We start from the raw sequence: 19556 nt of genomic DNA on the forward strand, positions 1-19556 counted from the left end.
TACTGTACTAACTACAAGTATATTTTTCAATGCATTTCATTGGGTTACATACTCTTTGTCAAATGTGCTGTGCAGGACCAAATACTTGGGAAGTAAAGACATGAGGAGATGTTGAATGGAGATCCTGCCTGGTTCAATGAGAGACAAACTATACCCTCTTACCCATCATTCAAAATCCAACAGCTCCAGTTAAGACCTTGCCACTTACGTCTGAGGTTTTCCACAGCACACACGTTCCCTCAGGTCTTCAGCTGATCCTAGTCCTAGACACTACCAGTCAAAAGTTTGGACACACCTATTCAATCAAGGGCTTTTCTTTATTTTTTACTATTTTCTACATTGTAGAATAATAGTGAAGACATCAAAACTATGAAATAACACTTAAGGAATCTTGTAGTAACCAAAAAAGTGTTAAACAAATCAAAATATATTTTATATTTGAGATTCTTCATAGTAGCCACCCTTTGCCTTGATGATAGCTTTGAACCCATCTTTGCCATTCTCTCAACCAGCTTCATGAGGTAGTCACCTGGAATGTATTTCAATTCACAGGTGTGCCTTGTCAAAAGTTAATTTTTTCATTTAAAATCAAATCAGTTTATTTGTCACGTGCGCCGAATACAACAGGTGAATACAGTGAAATGCTTACTTACAGGGTCTAACCAATAATGCAAAAATGGTGTTGTGAACAATAGATAAGTAAAGAAATAAAACAACAGTAAAAAGACAGGCTATATACAGTAGCGAGGCTATAAAGGTAGCGAGGCTACATACAAACACCGGTTAGTCAGGCTATTTGAGCTAGTATGTACATGTAGATATGGTTGAAGTGACTATGCATATATGATGAACAGAAAGTAGCAGCAGTGTAAAAGAGGGATTGGCAGGTGGCGGGACACAATGCAGATAGCCCGGTTAGCCATTTGATTACCTGTTCGGGAGTCTTATGGCTTGGGGGTAAAAACTGTTGAGAAGCCTTTTTGTCCTGGACTTGGCACTCCTATACCGCCTGCCATGCGGTAGTAGAGAGAACAGTCTATGACTGGGGTGGCTGGGGTCTTTGACCATTTTTAGGGCCTTCCTCTGACACCGTCTGGGTGTAGAGGTCCTGGATGGCAGGCAGCTTAGCCCCAGTGATGTACTGGGCCGTACGCACTACCCTCTGTAGTGCCTTGTGGTCAGAGGCCGAGCAATTACCATACCAGGCAGTGATGCAACCAGGATCCTCTCGATATTGCAGCTGTAGAATCTTCTGAGGATCTGAGGACCCATGCCAAATCGTTTTAGTTTCCTGAGGGGGAATCGGCTTTGTCGTGCCCTCTTCACGACTGTCTTGGTGAGTTTGGATCATTCTAGTTTGTTGGTGATGTGAACACCGAGGAACTTGAAGCTCTCAACCTGCTCCACTACAGCCCTGTCAATGAGAATGGCACTCCTTTTCCTGTAGTTCACAATCATCTCGTTATTCTTGGCTACATTGAGGGATAGGTTGTTATTCTGGCACCACACGGCCAGGTCGCTGACGTCCTCCCTATAGGCTGTCTCATTGTTGTCTGATCAGGCCTAACACTGTTGTGTCGTCTGCAAACTTAATGATGGTGTTGGAGTCGTGCCTGCATTCGTGGGTGAATATGGAGTACAGGAGGGGACTGAGCACACACCCCTGTGGAGCTCCAGTGTTGAGGATCAGCGTGGCAGATATGTTGCTACCTACCCTCACCACCTGGGGGCTGCCCGTCAGGAAGTCCAGGATCCAGTTGCAGAGGGAGGTGTTTAGTCCCAGGATCCTTAGCTTAGCTTTGAGACAATCAGTTGTGTTGTGACATGGTAGGGGTAGTATACAGAAGACAGTCCTATTTGATAAAAGACCAAGTCTATACTTTGGCAAGAGTAGCTCAAATAAGCAAAGAAAAATGTCAGTCCATCATTATGGAAAATGTCAAGAACTTTAAAAGTTTCTTCAAGTGCAGTCAGAAAAATCAGCAAGGGCTATGATGAAACTGGCTCTCATAAGGACCACCACAGGAAGGGAAGACCCAGAGTTACCTCTGCTGCAGAGTTCATTAGAGTTAACTGCATCTCAGATTGCAGCCAAAATAAATGCTTCACAGAGTTCAAGTAACAGACACATCTCAACATCAACTGCTCAGAGGAGACAGTGTGAATCAGGTCTTCATGGTCGAATTGCTGCAAGGAAACCCCTACTAAAGGACACCAATAATAAGAAGAGACTTGCTTGGCCACAAAACACAAGCAATGGACATTAGACCGGCGGAAATCTGTCCCTTGGTCTGATGTGTCCAAATGTGAGATTTTTGTTTCCAACCGCTGTGTCTTTGTGAGACGCAGAGAAGGTGAACGGATGATCTCTGCATGTGTGGTTCTCACTGTGAAGCATGGAGGTGGAGGAGGTGGTGTGATGGTGCTTTGCTGGTGATGCTGTCAGTGATTTATTTAGAATTTAAGGCAGACTTAGCCAGCATGGCTACCACAGAATTCTGCAGCGATACACCATCCCACTTGGTTTGCAATTAGTGGGAATATCATTTGTTTTTCAACAGGACAATGACCCAAAACACACCTCCAAGCTGTGTAAGGGCTATTTGACCAAAAAGGAGAGTGATGGTGTTGCATCAGATGACCTGGTCTCAACCTGATTGAGATGGTTTGGGATGAGTTGGACCGCTGAGTGAAGGAAAAGCAGCCAACAAGTGCTCAGCATATGTGGGAACTCCTTCAAGATTGTAGGAAAAGCATTCCTCATGAAACTGGTTGAGAGAAAATCAAGAGTGTGCAATCTAGGCAAAGGGTGGCTACTGTGAAGAACCTAAAATGTTCTTTAACACTGTTTTGGTTACTACATGATTCCATGTGTTATTTTGTAGTTTTTATGTCTTCACTATTATTCTACAATGTAGAAAATTGTCCAAATAAATGAAAACCCTTGAGTAGGTGTGCCACTTTACAATCTTTACTTTTCTTTAACGGTTGCAGGTTAAAGAAGTACAGTACTTTAGGAGTGAGTGATAAACAGTGATTGGCACCCTTGATTGGCACCCTTGATAAAGGGGATGAGGGAAAAAGATGGTATAAAACAAATAATACAAATACCGAGCTATATAGTATGCTACATTTTCATACAAATAAAATGAGTTTATACTAATACAATTCCTCAGGGAAAGAGACTTTCTTTAACAAGTAATATACAGTTGAAGTCGGAAGTTTACACATTAAAACTCTTTTTTTAACCACGCCACAAATTTCTTGTTAGGAAAATATAGATTTGGTAAGGACATCTACTTTGTGCATGACAAGTAATTTCTCCAACAATTGTTTACAGACATATTTTTTCACTGTATCACAATTCCAGTGGGTCAGAAGTTTACATACATTAAGCTGACTGTGCCTTTAAACAGCTTGGAAAATTCCAGAAATTATGTCATGGCTTTAGAAGCCTCTGATAGGCTAATTTGAGTCAATTCGAGATGTACCTGTCGATGTATTGCAAGCCCTAACTTCAAACTCAGTGCCTCTTTGCTTGACCTCATGGGAAAATCTAAAGAAATCAGCCAAGACCTCAGAAAACAAATGTAGGCCTCCACAAGTCTGGTTCATCCTTGGGAGCAATTTCCAAACACCTGAAGGTACCACGTTCATCTGTACAAACAATAGTACGCAAGTATAAACAACATGGGACCACGCAACCGTCATACCGCTCAGGAAAGAGCCGCGTTCTGTCTGCTAGAGATGAACGTACTTTGGGGCGAAAAGTGCAAATCAATCCCAGAACAATAGCAAAGGACCTTGTGATATATATCCACAGTAAAACGAGTTCGATATCGACATAACCTGAAAGGACATTCAGCAAGGAAGAAGCCACTGCTCAAAAACCGCCATAAAAAAGCCAGACTACAGTTTGCAACTGCACATGGGGACAAGCATCGTACTTTTTGGAGAAATGTCCTCTGGTCTGATGAAACAAAAATATAACTTTTAGGCCATTATGACCATTGTTATGTTTGGAGCAAAAAGGGGGAGGCTTGCAAGTCGAAGAACACCATCCCAACCATAAAGAACAGGGTTGGCAGCATCATGTTGTGGGGGTCCTTTGCTGCAGCTGGGACTGGTGCACTTCACAAAATAGTTGGCATCATGAGAAAGGAAAGTGATGTGTATTTATTAAAGCACATCAGTCAGGAAGTTAAAGCTTGGTCGTAAATAGGTCGTCCAAATGGACAATGACCCCTAAGCATACTTCCAAAGTTGTGGCAAAATGGCTTAAGGACAACAAAGTCAAGGTATTGGAGTGGCCATCATAAAGCCCTGACCTCAATCCCATAGAAAATATTTGGGCAGAACTGAAAAAGCGTGTGCGAGCAAGGAGGCCTATAAACCTGACTCAGTTACACCAGGAATGGGCCAAAATTCACCCAACTTATTGTGGGAAGCATGTGGAAGGCTACCTGAAACATTTGACCCAAGTTAAACAATGTAAAGGCAATGCTACCAAATACTAATTGAGTGTATGTAAACTTCTGACCCACTGGGAATGTGATGAAAGAAATAAAAGCTGAAATAAATCACTCTCTACTATTATACTGACATTTCACATTCTTAAAATAAAGTGGTGATCATAGCTGACCTAAGACTTTTTACTAGGATTTAAAAAAACTGAGATGGAATGTATTTGGCTAAAGTGTATGTAAACGTCCGACCTCAACTTTTTGCCTTACATTTTTTATGAGATGGGAGAACACATTGGGAGGAATCATAGACCCTTCCTCCATACAGAATATTTCAAGTTCCTCAATATCCTTAGATCTGCTCTTATGGACTGCCCTCTTCAATTCAAACCACACGTTTTCAATGGGGTTCGAATCCGAAGACAGATGGCCATTGCAAAATATTGATTTTGTGGTCAAATAACCATTTCTTTGTGGATTTTGATGTGTGCTTGGGGTCATTGTATTGTTGGAAGATCCACTTGCAGCCATGTTTGAACATCCTGGCAACCAGTTTTTTCTCTAAAATGTCCTGGCACTTGGTCAAGTTCATGATGATGTTGACCTTAACAAGGCCCCCGGGACCAGTGGAAGCAAAACAGCCAGGTTATTTCATGCACATGCATCCTTCTTTCTACCCCAAACCCACCACTTATTTGCAGGGCCAAAGAGATATATTTTGACTCATTAGACAGGTTGCGTCCAATTGTATATTTGGAGACTTGGGGATCCCAAGTTGCGGGCAAGTTCTGTAATTCTCCAACTGTGGCCTTTGGATGCATCCTATTCAAGAAAGTTTATCACTTCTCCCATGGTTTTAAACTCCATTATTCCCCTAATAGCAGTAAATGGTACATTTCGTTTTGGGCAAATTTGTCTGTACCCATTGTTGGATTTATGAAGGTCAACATCCATTTGTCTCTTTTCGTTTTTTTGCCTTTCCCTATTGTGTGGTTTTAACATGTGTGTTACCTCGTTTTTATACCCAAGTGAACCAAGAAGCCATGCAGGGACACAATACAGTTCCTTCAAAGGAAAATTCCACCCAAAAACTATATTTTGGTATTTGTTTCATTAGTCCATTGCTGACATAGTCCCAAAAGGTTTTGCTTGTCATCAATCATGTTTTCAAGATATGCAACCTTTTAAATACAGAAATCATCCTCATTTGATGCATTTTCATTTTTTTAAATGAAATGTTTAATGAAGATTGAAATGAGTTTGACTTTGACTTAAGTCATTTAAAAAAATGTTTATTACTTCTTAAACAAAATCTCTTTCTCAGAGCACTTCTCTAAACATACAGCTCAGCATTTGTATGATTATTTTTGCTCATCTTTATCAACAGTGCCAATAATTTAGGAGGTGACTAAGATCAAGGCTATTTTAGTATTTTGATAAAATGCTATACTGTACAAACAGTGGGGCAAAAAACGTATTTAGTCAGCCACCAATTGTGCAAGTTCTCCCACTTAGAAAGATGAGAGATCTGTAATTTTCATCATAACTATGACAGACAAAATGAGAAAAAAAATCCAGAAAATCACATTGTAGGATTTGTAATGAATTTATTTGCAAATTATGGTGGAAAATAAGTATTTGGTCAATAACAAAAGTTTCTCAATACTTTGTTATATACCCTTTGTTGGCAATGACAGAGGTCAAACGTTTTCTGTAAGTCTTCACAAGGTTTTCACACACTGTTGCTGGTATTTTGGCAACACAGACTTTCAACTCCCTCCAAAGATGTTCTATGGGGTTGAGATCTGGAGACTGGCTAGGCCACTCCAGGACCTTGAAATGCTTCTTACGAAGCCACTCCATTGCCCGGGCGGTGTGTTTGGGATCATTGTCATGCTGAAAGACCCAGCCACATTTCATCTTCAATGCCCTTGCTGATGGAAGGAGGTTTTCAACTCAAAATCTCACGACACATGGCCCCATTCATTCTTTCCTTTACACGTATCAGTCATCCTGGTCCCTTTGCAGAAAAACAGCCCCAAAGCATGATGTTTCCACCCCCATGCTTCACAGTAGCTATGGTGTTCTTTGGATGCAATTCAGCATTCTTTGTCCCCCAAACACGACGAGTTGAGTTTTTACCAAAAAGTTACATTTTGGTTTCATCTAACCATATGACATTCTCCCAATCTTCTTCTGGATCATCCAAATGCTCTCTAGCAAACTTCAGACGGGCCTGGACATGTACTGGCTTAAGCAGGGGGACATGTCTGGCACTGCATGATTTGAGTCCCTGGCGGCGTAGTGTGTTTCTGATGGTAGGTTTTGTTACTTTGGTCCCAGCTCTCTGCAGGACATTCACTAGGTTCCCCCCCGTGTGTTTCTGGGATTTTTGCTCACCGTTCTTGTGATCATTTTGACCCCACAGAGTGAGATCTTGCGTGGAGCCTCAGATCGAGGGAGATTATCATTGGTCTTGTATGTCTTCCATTTCCTAATAATTGCTCCCACAGTTGATTTCTTCAAACCAAGCTGCTTACCTATTGCAGATTCAGTCTTCCCAGCCTGGTGCAGGTCTACAATTTTGTTTCTGGTGTCCTTTGACAGCTCTTTGGTCTTGGCCATAGTGGAGTTTGGAGTGTGAATGTTTGAGGTTGTGGACAGGTGTCTTTTGTACTGATAACAAGTTCAAACAGGTGCCATTAATACAGGTAACAAGTGGAGGACAGAGGAGCCTCTTAAGGAAGAAGATACAGGTCTGTCAGAGCCAGAAATCTTGCTTGTTTGTAGGTGACCAAATACTTATTTTCCACCATTCATTAAAAGTCCTACAATGTCATTTCTGGATTTTCTTTCCTCATTTTGTCCGTCATAGTTGAAATGTACCTATGATGAAAATTACAGGCCTCTCTCATCTTTTTAAGTGGGAGAACTTGCACAATTGGTGGCTGACTAAATACTTTTTTGCCCCACTGTATACTGTACTAAAGGATCACTTCTCAGTGCCTGGTTGGTGATTTAGCTCCATGACATTCCCCAAACGCAGTGTTGAGTTTATAACATAACCCCATCATGGTGATTTCATGTAAAAGACGACAAGACCCTTTAGGCACTATTCTAATCTCCTCCATTGTCTTTTCCTGGAATCGACGCCATCCTATTTAAAGTGTGCTTCCGAGAGAGCCAGCCAGCTACTAGATCAAAAGACTGTAATGATACTGTAGCAGTGTGTTGTTTAGCCAGAGTTTAGCGCAGGTGTCACAGTAGTGCAGGGAAGAGCTGGCTCCTTTGTGATTCATAAAGCAGTGACTCCAAACTCCCATTCCTCTGGATATTTATTGATTGGCCAATGGGGTTGTTCGGCTGAATTAATATGGCGGCATGGATAGGCCGTTCCAGAGGCAGGCATGAATCCACTGTCTGACTCTGACAAACACAACCCAAGAGGTCGGTCTATAAAAATGCAGGCCCCAAAGAGGTCTGGGAGAGAGAAAGTACTGTTACACTTTGATGAGTGCTTTATGGAGAAGAATACAACTTTCATTGTCCATTATGAATCGGAACTTGGGCTTTTTGCTGTATTAGGCTATTCCCAAAGCCACAACACATTCAATCCCAAGAGACTGGCAGAAGACCAGAAAAGAGGGTCAAAGGTACTTGATTTCCAGGCTCTGGGATGCTATGTTTAAGGCCGGGATATAGCGGCTATGTCATGGGGCTTTGACGCACCAATTCAGGCTCACCAGGGCGTGTGGAGGCTAACACAAAATCATTTGCCTGCCTTGATACTGGAAGGCGGCTGTATCCCTGTCCCCCTGCCTGAGACTGTTCGCTCACTGCCGTTCTGTAATCACATGTGCTAGAACAGGATGTGCTCCAATCATATGAAGAGGTGAAGGATGGCCTTTCACTGAGTGAGCCAACGCACAGAGAATGGATATCATTTCTTTCATGGGGGCTCGATTTAATCTGTAGTGCTGAAGATCCACGCGATTGAAATGCAATGTTCCCTCATTCTCAGACACCGCATTCACGGTAAACGTTGCATATGTGGGCTGAATCGTGAATTACTTTTACATTTCAGTCACACAATAACGCAGTTCTTAAACGCTGCGGATTGAATCGAGCCCTTAAGAAACACCAAGAGTCAAAGCTTTTGGGGACATGTGCTAACATGTTGTCCCACTGTTACGCAAGCATAGGGATTAATCTAAGGCTGGAACTTCATTTCATTATTTCCAGGGTTTAAATCCCTTCCTTCAATCCCATATTGTTCTTAAAAAGAGCAGTGGAATTGATCCAAAGCTTAACTCGAAAGACAGTTAATAAAATGCGATGGTCATATGGACAACTATTGACATCTCTACCGTGTGGGCAACTATTGACATCTCTACCGTGTGGGCAACTATTGACATCTCTACCGTGTGGGCAACTATTGACATCTCTACCGTGTGGGCAACTATTGACATCTCTACCGTGTGGGCAACTATTGACATCTCTACCGTGTGGGCAACTATTGACATCTCTACCGTGTGGGCAACTATTGACATCTCTACCGTGTGGGCAACTATTGACATCTCTACCGTGTGGGCAACTATTGACATCTCTACCGTGTGGGCAACTATTGACATCTCTACCGTGTGGGCAACTATTGACATCTCTACCGTGTGGGCAACTATTGACATCTCTACCGTGTGGGCAACTATTGACATCTCTACCGTGTGGGCAACTATTGACATCTCTACCGTGTGGGCAACTATTGACATCTCTACCGTGTGGGAAACTATTGACATCTCTACCGTGTGGGCAACTATTGACATCTCTACCATGTGGGCAACTATTGACATCTCTAAAACCTAGTGCCGTATGCCTAGTAGATCGTTCACTCATCCTCTAAGTGCTGGTTAGTGTCTGAGGCTAAACTAAAATGAATTTAATTAAAACCTGAATTAATCTAACCACCTCTGATGTATAATGGGATTCAACACAGACCTAGGCGTCTGAAGTGGTAACTCGAGGTGAAAACATCTCAATGAGTGACAGCATGCACAAGTCAACTGCATTAGCCTGCAAGTCCAATTTACCCCGGCAAGTAATAAAGCAATGCTCAGAACAACAAAAAAAGGAACAAAATCATTTGAGGACAAAGAAAACAGATCCATGCTCTGGAGCTGGAGAAATGTCACAGAATAACATGTTTGGAATATAGTCTATTATACATGCATTGAAACCAACAATATGTGATGTCAACAGATTGAAATGTATATCTGTTTCGGTTGAAAAGCCCAGTATTTACCAAATAAAGGAGGAAACATGACAACCAGGGAAGGTAGTGGTTATAATTCAAATATTACATTTGCTTTAACCATAATACAATTTTAATATGCAGATAATCAAAAAAAATATTCATTTCAATGGAATCAAAGGCTATTTATTGATAGATTCAAAATAGCCTATTAATATAAAGCAGACTAATCCTGAATAAATTATTTTGTAATTGGATGACTCCACATTGACTGCCTCTTTGTCAGTTTCCAGCTGTTAGATAGATTCTGTTTTGATAGGTTGCCTTGCCATTGATTGCCTCAATTGACAAAATACGCAATCAATCAAAACAAAGGGATACAAGCCTGTGCTTGTATCCCTGTATCTCCCAGAGGTTTCTCTGGCAACCCTGCCTCCCCTTTGTCTCCATGGCAATGGTTCGCCAGTTCACATCCCGACGAACCGATGCTTTTCTAGAGACATGCAGAGGCCATTTGTCACGCAATAAGTCTTTAGCGCACGAGCTTCCAAAACAAATGGTCTGCTCACGTCATCACTTGGCATGGAACACTCCTGTGTATGATTAGGATGTGATGTTGAGAGCTTGGCAAATGCAAACCCGCGTAAAAGGTGCAAGAAAGAACAACAGGGGGACATATCAACTGGATGCCAGTGACATTGTTGTTCACTGCCATCACGTTAAAGCGACAGCACGACCATTCTTCATGTATGTTGACCAATGCTTATTGTAATGCACTGTTTTATTTTTGTTGTGGTTTTATATGAATTTATTATTATTTGTAGAAATGGTTTAAATAATGAAACCAATAAATAGTATACAGTATGTGCGTAATAATGAGGTTATAACATGTGCTAATTGTAGATGGCTACAGGTCGGGTCTAAAACGAGACCAAGCTCGACACATCTATGGTGTTATGACGCGCCATTCAGTAGCTGGCCTAACTATTGTTTTCCGAAATCTCAAAGGGCGAGCAGAGGATGTGTGGGAGATGAATGAGCGCACGGTCGCTTTAATAAACCAGTGATTTAGGAGCAGCAATATGTGCATTGCAAGGCTCGATTCTTACCCTTGGAAGCATCCTTATCTTCTTTTGGCTTCGCCACTTTTCCGCTCATAGATCCCAGTTTGGACGTGTAATTCCCGATTTAGACAAGAATGGAAGTACTTTCAATCGCTTGCAGACCGTTTCTTCAATTAAATCCTTTCCAAAGGTACCAGGTGCTGAGATAAGGGTTCTGTTAGACAATTAGAAAACGGGGCAATTAGTCTTTTTAAGATTCCATTTTGATGAAACATGTTTTATCAAGAGAGGACTACAAACAAAGCAAACCTGTGATGCTATTATGATTCCATGTTTGGCGCAGGCTATCAATGGATGTATCCAGTTATTGATACATTCTAATCACATAGCCTACACAATTGAGTTCACAAAAGCGCATCTGGAAAATTGGAAAAGAAACACCGTTGTATCCCTGGACCATTAGCATCGTAAAAGCGTTTCAATCATTTGAATACTATCTTTTCTTACCTTATCTCCTCCACGTTTTCTGCTACATCAATGCACATTGATAAAGAAAAACGCTTCCAACCGAATACCGCTATGCTGCATGCGAAAATAACCACCTCGTCGTCTGTGACAAAGGAACTGACCAAAAAACTACGAAAATAAATGCAAGGCTTCAAAGCGCGTGTCAGTCGACGTCAGAGACAAACGGAAAGGGCATCAAATTAAGATTACCTCTTATGAGCAATCGTCTACACATCGAGTATCCGCAAATTCCATCCACTACAACCGACGAAACCTGGCTTTCTAGAAGCCTGTAGTGACTATTCTATTCAACACGAGCTCTTCTAAGGCATCTAACACGCGGGCAAATAGCACACAGATCAACAGGATCCACAAAGTGAGCGCTGTATTCCATCCCTAACACACATGCACAGTCGAGTATGTTAAGTTTAGCTCTATGCGTTTATAAAAGCAATGCATTTAGGGGATGGAAATCAATTGTTTAAAGTCCGCTTTCGATCCACGGTTGCACTAAACGCGCGCGTTGGAGTAGCGGTGTAGATCAGCCGGAGGCGTCAAGTAGCCTACTGTAGTTTCAAGAAGAACGGCCGGGCGGCAGATTAAACAGCATTGACAATAACCATCTATTCAATTGTTTGCTTGTTGTATGCTAGTGTTTACTTATAAAACCGTCTGAAAGAAACCAGTAGCCAAAATAAGCGCGTTGTTTTTTAGCCTACACAGAGCCTAACCAACTTTCACGATTTAAATACATTACATGATATTATTGTTAGCCACATGCTATTGGAATCATGTATAACATTAGAAACAATTCAGCGACTAAGAAAGTAAATAAGCTTTGGCGAAACATTGTTATTTAGGCTAGAACTTTACGCACAAGTGCCAATTACCGAAACAACAGCCCGCAACATACGCTCTTCATGTAAAATATCGTTGACATACATTGTTACAGACCAGCCAATTAAGCTGATAACTTACAGTATTAGATGTCTAGTCAAAAGTAGTCCAAGCAAGCATATTGCCCATAAGTAGGAGTCCACGGAAAGTGGAGCAAGTCTCAAAGCCACTAAAATAAATAACTCACCTTGATACGCGAGATGGCGAAGCAGAAACTGTTGAATCGACAACGAATGTCAGAGCACTTGCCCACACAATATGTCTGAAGTGAATGCGTAAACATTCACCCAAAGTTACAGATATTACTTCAATACGTTATTCCATTTCAAAATTGGTGCCTTTAAAAACCTTTACGTTTTGCTGCGCTGACAGAAACACAGGGGAAGGCGAACATTAGCCAATAGGCCTAGTGTACATGACGATATCTGAGAGAAATAGTTTTAGGAGAGATGCCAATGCACGCATAATTATAATTGGTTGCACCTCGACTCGCATAAACATGCTTGAGTCCTGTGAAGTTATAATTACCTTTAGTTGTCTCGTTGGTCGTTGATTAATTTTATCAATCATATAGCAGCAGGTGCAACGAAAAAAAAATGTACAATCATAATCAATAAAAAAATTTGTAGACAAATAAGCCTACACAAACAACTTCCGGAAGCACATATTTTACGCAACACAAAAGTGAATGGACACTCGTTGGTACAAAGACCCCAGGCAACGGAACGATCTAGGCTGAAAGCCCTCACTACGAATGTATACATCCAAAATATATATATATATATATATTCGCAAGACAGTGGACTAACTAACGGAATTATGGAAATACATGTTTGTTATGGCTGGTGTATGTACACAGTCGTCAACCCTCACATTCCTGTCACTGGGCCAATTACGCAGCGCAAAAACATCAACACAAAGCCAAAAGCCATGGTAATGTGGCTGTCTACAATTTGAAATGTTTGATTTCATAACGATTACATGTACTGATACTGTATAAATTGAGTTTATTAGACTGTAGCTTGTTTTTAATGTTTAAGATTTGCAAAAATCACAACAACACCTCATTTATGATTATCTCATTGGGGTTTATAAAACATTTTGCAAAAATGTAGCCTTACTACCTTTAGCTGTAATCACGATACAGTCTACCTGCCAAAATATTTAGGCTGTAATTATGCCTACGTAATTTAAAAGTGACATTTTGTTATAAAGTGGGAGAGTTTTGTCTTGAATTAGATGAGAACAGTAATCATGCAGAAACTGCGCCCTTACCTTAAGCTGAGAGTAAATTGTAGCCTTTGCGGTGGAAGATGAGAAAATCAACATAGAAACAGTTACGGTCAGCGCTCACACCTAATTTAACACGTGTAAAATGTGCATTCAGTCCTCCTAGACAGACGACCAATGTGTGTTAATCAAATCGAAAGCTCCAGACGCAAAATCCCGAACTGTTCGATAAACAAACCGAGCAACATTGGCTCGTAACACTAACTTGTCCCGCTCTAGCTTGTGTCAAGACGTAGAACTACGAAGTACGGTCCTAGGTCGACCCCTGCATGCGTTGTGTCACATCACCTGGCCTGGCAGAAAAAAAGGCTGCGGTTGACGGTTACAGGATCTATACAGTGTGTGGAAACTGGACACCTTTTCAGCTTTCTTTTCTCATCCTCAAGTCTGTCAAGTTATTTAAAGTACTACCAACTGTAGATGCCGATGTCGACCTGAGCTTCCCTTCTGCCTCTAGGAGGGAGGAATAGCACTAACTGGCCAATATAGACCCTGCGAAATTTCAATAATGGAATATATGTATTTTCCCACACATCATTCTTTCATCATTACATTGTTTTTAGTTGACATCTGAAATAACTCAAATAAAAAACATTAAAGCTGAAAATCAACCCTGAGAGTACTCTAAACAATAAAGAGCAGTCTAGACAAAAAGGGAAATAAGATCAGAAAATACTGTGTGGAAATGGCTTTAGAAAAAAATATTATTTTAGCCAGCTCTTGTTGTTTATAGACATGGCCTTCTGTTTGAGGATGGTTTGTGATTGGGTTTGGGCCATTTTTCTCTATCCTTTTACGTCTTGCAAAACCCCAGCCAAGATATTACTTGCTGCCATAAGTGTTAGTCACAGGCCTCTCCCCATCAGGAAGCTGAAAAGCAGGCCACCAGCTCAGTTGCATGACGCACAGCACAGATTGTGATGAGGTTAAGTCCACTGAGTAACTGCTTTCTGCTCCCTGACTCAAAGGCCATGAGAAGTTCCATACAGTATCACACCTGTCAGATGAAGTAATACTAATAGTTTTGTTGGAGAGGAAGTGCAGTGTACACTCTGTCTTGATACCCAAATATCAATGTTTGTTTGTGATACATGAGCCTCCCCCTGTGTGTCACAATTCCCCAAATGAATCATCAGCATGCTGTGTCACGGTTTCCAGAAACTAACCTATTTCACAATGATCCATAATAGGACTCTCTTCAGGGGAGACCAGGGAAAAGCCTAACATCCCAGGCCAACAGTGTGGACCAGATGAGGATAGTGGGAGTGTTATTAGCCAAGTACTTGAAGGTAGCAGTGGTGATGAGATTCCTGTTGTCCTGCCCGTCAGAATATGGCCCCTCGGAGGTTTGATACACCTGGTTCTTTATTAGTATTCACTGAAACAGAGAGAGAGGTCATACCTAGGGTGATTATTCACCCATCCGGACTGTCTGAGCAGAGACGCAGAGATGTGGAGACTCGGGATCAACAGGATCTGCCCACACTCCGTTAGCCAGGGGTAAGAGAGGTTACCGTGGTCCTGAATAATGCCATGAGGTCAATGACTGGATGTGTCAGTACAGGAAACCACTACTACTCAGTTAACCCACAGCCTAGAGCCCTGGACAAATACATGTCTCTACAGGACAACAGGACCATTGGTTACCTGGCACAATACAACACCCCTAACTAGTTGAAAATGATGCACCTTCAACCTGTCATCTTTGTCGATAGTCACATGCATCTCCAACGTTACCCTTTCACAGTCTGTTTGGTGGTACAAAATGGAGAATGAGAGAGAACATATAATCATGTGTCTGCAGGTTAGTGAAATCCCTCAAGTGCATCTTTCGCTCTGCAGGTTAGTGAAATCCCTCAAGTGCATCTTTCGCTCTGCAGGTTAGTGAAATCCCTCAAGTGCGTCTTTCGCTCTGCAGGTTAGTGAAATCCCTCAAGTGCGTCTTTCGCTCTGCAGGTTAGTGAAATCCCTCAAGTGAAATCCCTCAAGTCTTTCGCTCTGCAGGTTAGTGAAATCCCTCAGGTTAGTGAAATCCCTCTTTTCGCTCTGCAGGTTAGTGAAATCCCTTTCGCTCTGCAGGTTAGTGAAATCCCTCTTTCGCTCTGCAGGTTAGTGAAATCCCTCAAGTGCGTCTTTCGCTCTGCAGGTTAGTGAAATCCCTCAAGTGCGTCTTTCGCTCTGCAGGTTAGTGAAATCCCTCAGGTTAGGTTAGAAATCCCTCAAGTGCGTCTTTCGCTCTGCAGGTTAGTGAAATCCCTCAAGTGCGTCTTTCGCTCTGCAGGTTAGTGAAATCCCTCAAGTGCGTCTTTCGCTCTGCAGGTTAGTGAAATCCCTCAGGTTAGTGAAATCCCTCAAGTCTTTCGCTCTGCAGGTTAGTGAAATCCCTCAAGTGCATCTGCAGGTTAGTGAAATCCCTCAAGCTTTCGCTCTGCAGGTTAGTGAAATCCCTCAAGTGCGTCTTTCGCTCTGCAGGTTAGTGAAATCCCTCAAGTGCGTCTTTCGCTCTGCAGGTTAGTGAAATCCCTCCCTCGCTCTGCAGGTTAGTGAAATCCCTCAAGTCTTTCGCTCTGCAGGTTAGTGAAATCCCTCAAGTGCGTCTTTCGCTCTGCAGGTTAGTGAAATCCCTCAAGTCTGCGTCTTTCGCTCTGCAGGTTAGTGAAATCCCTCAAGTGCGTCTTTCGCTCTGCAGGTTAGTGAAATCCCTCAAGTGCGTCTTTCGCTCTGCAGGTTAGTGAAATCCCTCAAGTGCGTCTTTCGGTTAGTGAAATCTGCAGGTTAGTGAAATCCCTCAAGTGCGTCTTTCGCTCTGCAGGTTAGTGAAATCCCTCTTTCGCTCTGCAGGTTAGTGAAATCCCTCAAGTCTCTTCGCTCTGCAGGTTAGTGAAATCCCTCAAGTGCGTCTTTCGCTCTGCAGGTTAGTGAAATCCCTCAAGTGCGTCTTTCGCTCTGCAGGTTAGTGAAATCCCTCAAGTGCGTCTTTCGCTCTGCAGGTTAGTGAAATCCCTCAAGTCTTTCGCGTCTTCTTTCGCTCTGCAGGTTAGTGAAATCCCTCAGGTTAGTGAAATCCCTCTTTTCGCTCTGCAGGTTAGTGAAATCCCTCAGGTTAGTGAAATCCCTCAAGCGTCTTTCGCTCTGCAGGTTAGTGAAATCCCTCAAGTGCGTCTTTCGCTCTGCAGGTTAGTGAAATCCCTCAAGTGCGTCTTTCGCTCTGCAGGTTAGTGAAATCCCTCAAGTGCGTCTTTCGCTCTGCAGGTTAGTGAAATCCCCCTTTCGCTCTGCAGGTTAGTGAAATCCCTCAAGTCGTCTTTCGCTCTGCAGGTTAGTGAAATCCCTCAAGTGCGTCTTTCGCTCTGCAGGTTAGTGAAATCCCTCAAGTGCGTCTTTCGCTCTGCAGGTTAGTGAAATCCCTCAAGTGAAATCCCTCTTTCGCTCTGCAGGTTAGTGAAATCCCTCAAGTGCGCTCTGCAGGTTAGTGAAATCTCTGCAGGTTAGTGAAATCCCTCAAGTGCGTCTTTCGCTCTGCAGGTTAGTGAAATCCCTTTCGCTCTGCAGGTTAGTGAAATCGTCTTTTCGCTCTGCAGGTTAGTGAAATCCCTCAAGTGCGTCTTTCGCTCTGCAGGTTAGTGAAATCCCTCAAGGTTAGTGAAATCTTTTTCGCTCTGCAGGTTAGTGAAATCCCTCAAGTGCGTCTTTCGCTCTGCAGGTTAGTGAAATCCCTCAAGTCTTTCGCTCTGCAGGTTAGTGAAATCCCTCAAGTGCGTCTTTCGCTCTGCAGGTTAGTGAAATCCCTCAAGGTTAGCGTCTTTCGCTCTGCAGGTTAGTGAAATCCCTCAAGTGCGTCTTTCGCTCTGCAGGTTAGTGAAATCCCTCAAGTCTGCGTCTTTCGCTCTGCAGGTTAGTGAAATCCCTCAAGTGCGTCTTTCGCTCTGCAGGTTAGTGAAATCCCTCAAGTGCGTCTTTCGCTCTGCAGGTTAGTGAAATCCCTCAAGTGCGTCTTTCGCTCTGCAGGTTAGTGAAATCCCTCAAGTGCGTCTTTCGCTCTGCAGGTTAGTGAAATCCCTCAAGTGCGTCTTTCGCTCTGCAGGTTAGTGAAATCCCTCAAGTGCGTCTTTCGCTCTGCAGGTTAGTGAAATCCCTCAAGTGCGTCTTTCGCTCTGCAGGTTAGTGAAATCCCTCAAGTCGTCTTTCGCTCTGCAGGTTAGTGAAATCCCTTTCGCTCTGCAGGTTAGTGAAATCCCTCAAGTTTTCGCTCTGCAGGTTAGTGAAATCCCTCAAGTGCGTCTTTCGCTCTGCAGGTTAGTGAAATCCCTCAAGTGCGTCTTTCGCTCTGCAGGTTAGTGAAATCCCTCAAGTGCTTTCGCTTTAGCCTCACAGGTTAGTGAAATCCCTCAAGTGCGTCTTTCGCTCTGCAGGTTAGTGAAATCCCTCAAGTGCGTCTTTCGCTCTGCAGGTTAGTGAAATCCCTCAAGTGCGTCTTTCGCTCTGCAGGTTAGTGAAATCCCTCAAGTGCGTCTTTCGCTCTGCAGGTTAGTGAAATCCCTCAAGTGCGTCTTTCGCTCTGCAGGTTAGTGAAATCCCTCAAGTGCGCTCTCTTTGAAATCCCTCTTTCTGCAGGTTAGTGAAATCCCTCAAGTGCGTCTTTCGCTCTGCAGGTTAGTGAAATCAAGTGCCTTTCGCTCTGCAGGTTAGTGAAATCCCTCTTTCGCTCTGCAGGTTAGTGAAATCCCTCAAGGTTAGCGTCTTTCGCTCTGCAGGTTAGTGAAATCCCTCAAGTGCGTCTTTCGCTCTGCAGGTTAGTGAAATCCCTCAAGTGCGTCTTTCGCTCTGCAGGTTAGTGAAATCCCTCAAGTGCGTCTTTCGCTCTGCAGGTTAGTGAAATCCCTCAAGTGCGTCTTTCGCTCTGCAGGTTAGTGAAATCCCTGCAGGTTAGTGAAATCCCTCAAGTCTTTCGCTCTGCAGGTTAGTGAAATCCCTCAAGCTCTGCAGGTTAGTGAAATCCCTCAAGTGCGTCTTTCGCTCTGCAGGTTAGTGAAATCCCTCAAGTGCGTCTTTCGCTCTGCAGGTTAGTGAAATCCCTCAAGTGCGTCTTTCGCTCTGCAGGTTAGTGAAATCCCTCAAGTGCGTCTTTCGCTCTGCAGGTTAGTGAAATCCCTCAAGTGCGTCTTTCGCTCTGCAGGTTAGTGAAATCCCTCAAGTGCGTCTTTCGCTCTGCAGGTTAGTGAAATCCCTCAAGTGCGTCTTTCGCTCTGCAGGTTAGTGAAATCCCTCAAGTGCGTCTTTCGCTCTGCAGGTTAGTGAAATCCCTCAAGTGCGTCTTTCGCTCTGCAGGTTAGTGAAATCCCTCAAGTGCGTCTTTCGCTCTGCAGGTTAGTGAAATCCCTCAAGTGCGTCTTTCGCTCTGCAGGTTAGTGAAATCCCTCAAGTGCGTCTTTCGCTCTGCAGGTTAGTGAAATCCCTCAAGCTCTGCAGGTTAGTGAAATCTTTCGCAGGTTAGTGAAATCCCTGCAGGTTAGTGAAATCCCTCAAGTGCGTCTTTCGCTCTGCAGGTTAGTGAAATCCCTCAAGTGTGAAATCGTCTTTCGCTCTGCAGGTTAGTGAAATCCCTCAAGTGCGTCTTTCGCTCTGCAGGTTAGTGAAATCCCTCAAGTGCGTCTTTCGCTCTGCAGGTTAGTGAAATCCCTCAGGTTAGTGAAATCCCTCAAGTCTTTTCGCTCTGCAGGTTAGTGAAATCCCTCAAGTGCGTCTTTCGCTCTGCAGGTTAGTGAAATCCCTCCCGTCTTTCGCTCTGCAGGTTAGTGAAATCCCTCAAGTCGTCTTTCGCTCTGCAGGTTAGTGAAATCCCTCAAGTGCGTCTTTCGCTCTGCAGGTTAGTGAAATCCCTCAAGTGCGTCTTTCGCTCTGCAGGTTAGTGAAATCCCTTTCAGGTTAGTGAAATCCCTCAAGTCTTTTCGCTCTGCAGGTTAGTGAAATCCCTCAAGTGCGTCTTTCGCTCTGCAGGTTAGTGAAATCCCTCAAGTGCGTCTTTCGCTCTGCAGGTTAGTGAAATCCCTCAAGCGTCTTTCGCTCTGCAGGTTAGTGAAATCCCTCAAG

At 43.1% G+C, this 19556-nt stretch overlaps 1 protein-coding gene across 5 annotated transcripts in view; it reads right to left on the reverse strand.

Moving 5' to 3' along the window:
• The window catches only part of LOC124011177 (fibroblast growth factor 13-like), a 227056-nt gene extending 213192 nt beyond the window's left edge, over window positions 1-13864 (reverse strand). Inside the window, exons 1-3 of one of the 5 annotated variants that reach the window (XM_046324283.1) lie at window positions 13452-13864; window positions 12364-12391; window positions 10818-10986 (exon numbers count right to left, since the gene is read on the reverse strand). In XM_046324283.1, the coding sequence (XP_046180239.1) occupies window positions 10818-10866 (49 nt within the window). In that variant the 5' untranslated portion in view covers window positions 10867-10986; window positions 12364-12391; window positions 13452-13864. Of the gene's footprint in view, window positions 1-10817; window positions 10987-11279; window positions 11776-12363; window positions 12392-12704; window positions 12839-13451 lie in introns of those variants that run through there. The other 4 variants (XM_046324282.1, XM_046324284.1, XM_046324286.1 and 1 more) reach the window with 4 other exon arrangements.
• Between the last annotated feature and the right edge of the window lie 5692 nt (window positions 13865-19556).

The sequence above is a fragment of the Oncorhynchus gorbuscha genome, linkage group LG23, assembly GCF_021184085.1.
Source record: "Oncorhynchus gorbuscha isolate QuinsamMale2020 ecotype Even-year linkage group LG23, OgorEven_v1.0, whole genome shotgun sequence".
Taxonomy (NCBI): Eukaryota; Metazoa; Chordata; class Actinopteri; order Salmoniformes; family Salmonidae; genus Oncorhynchus; species Oncorhynchus gorbuscha.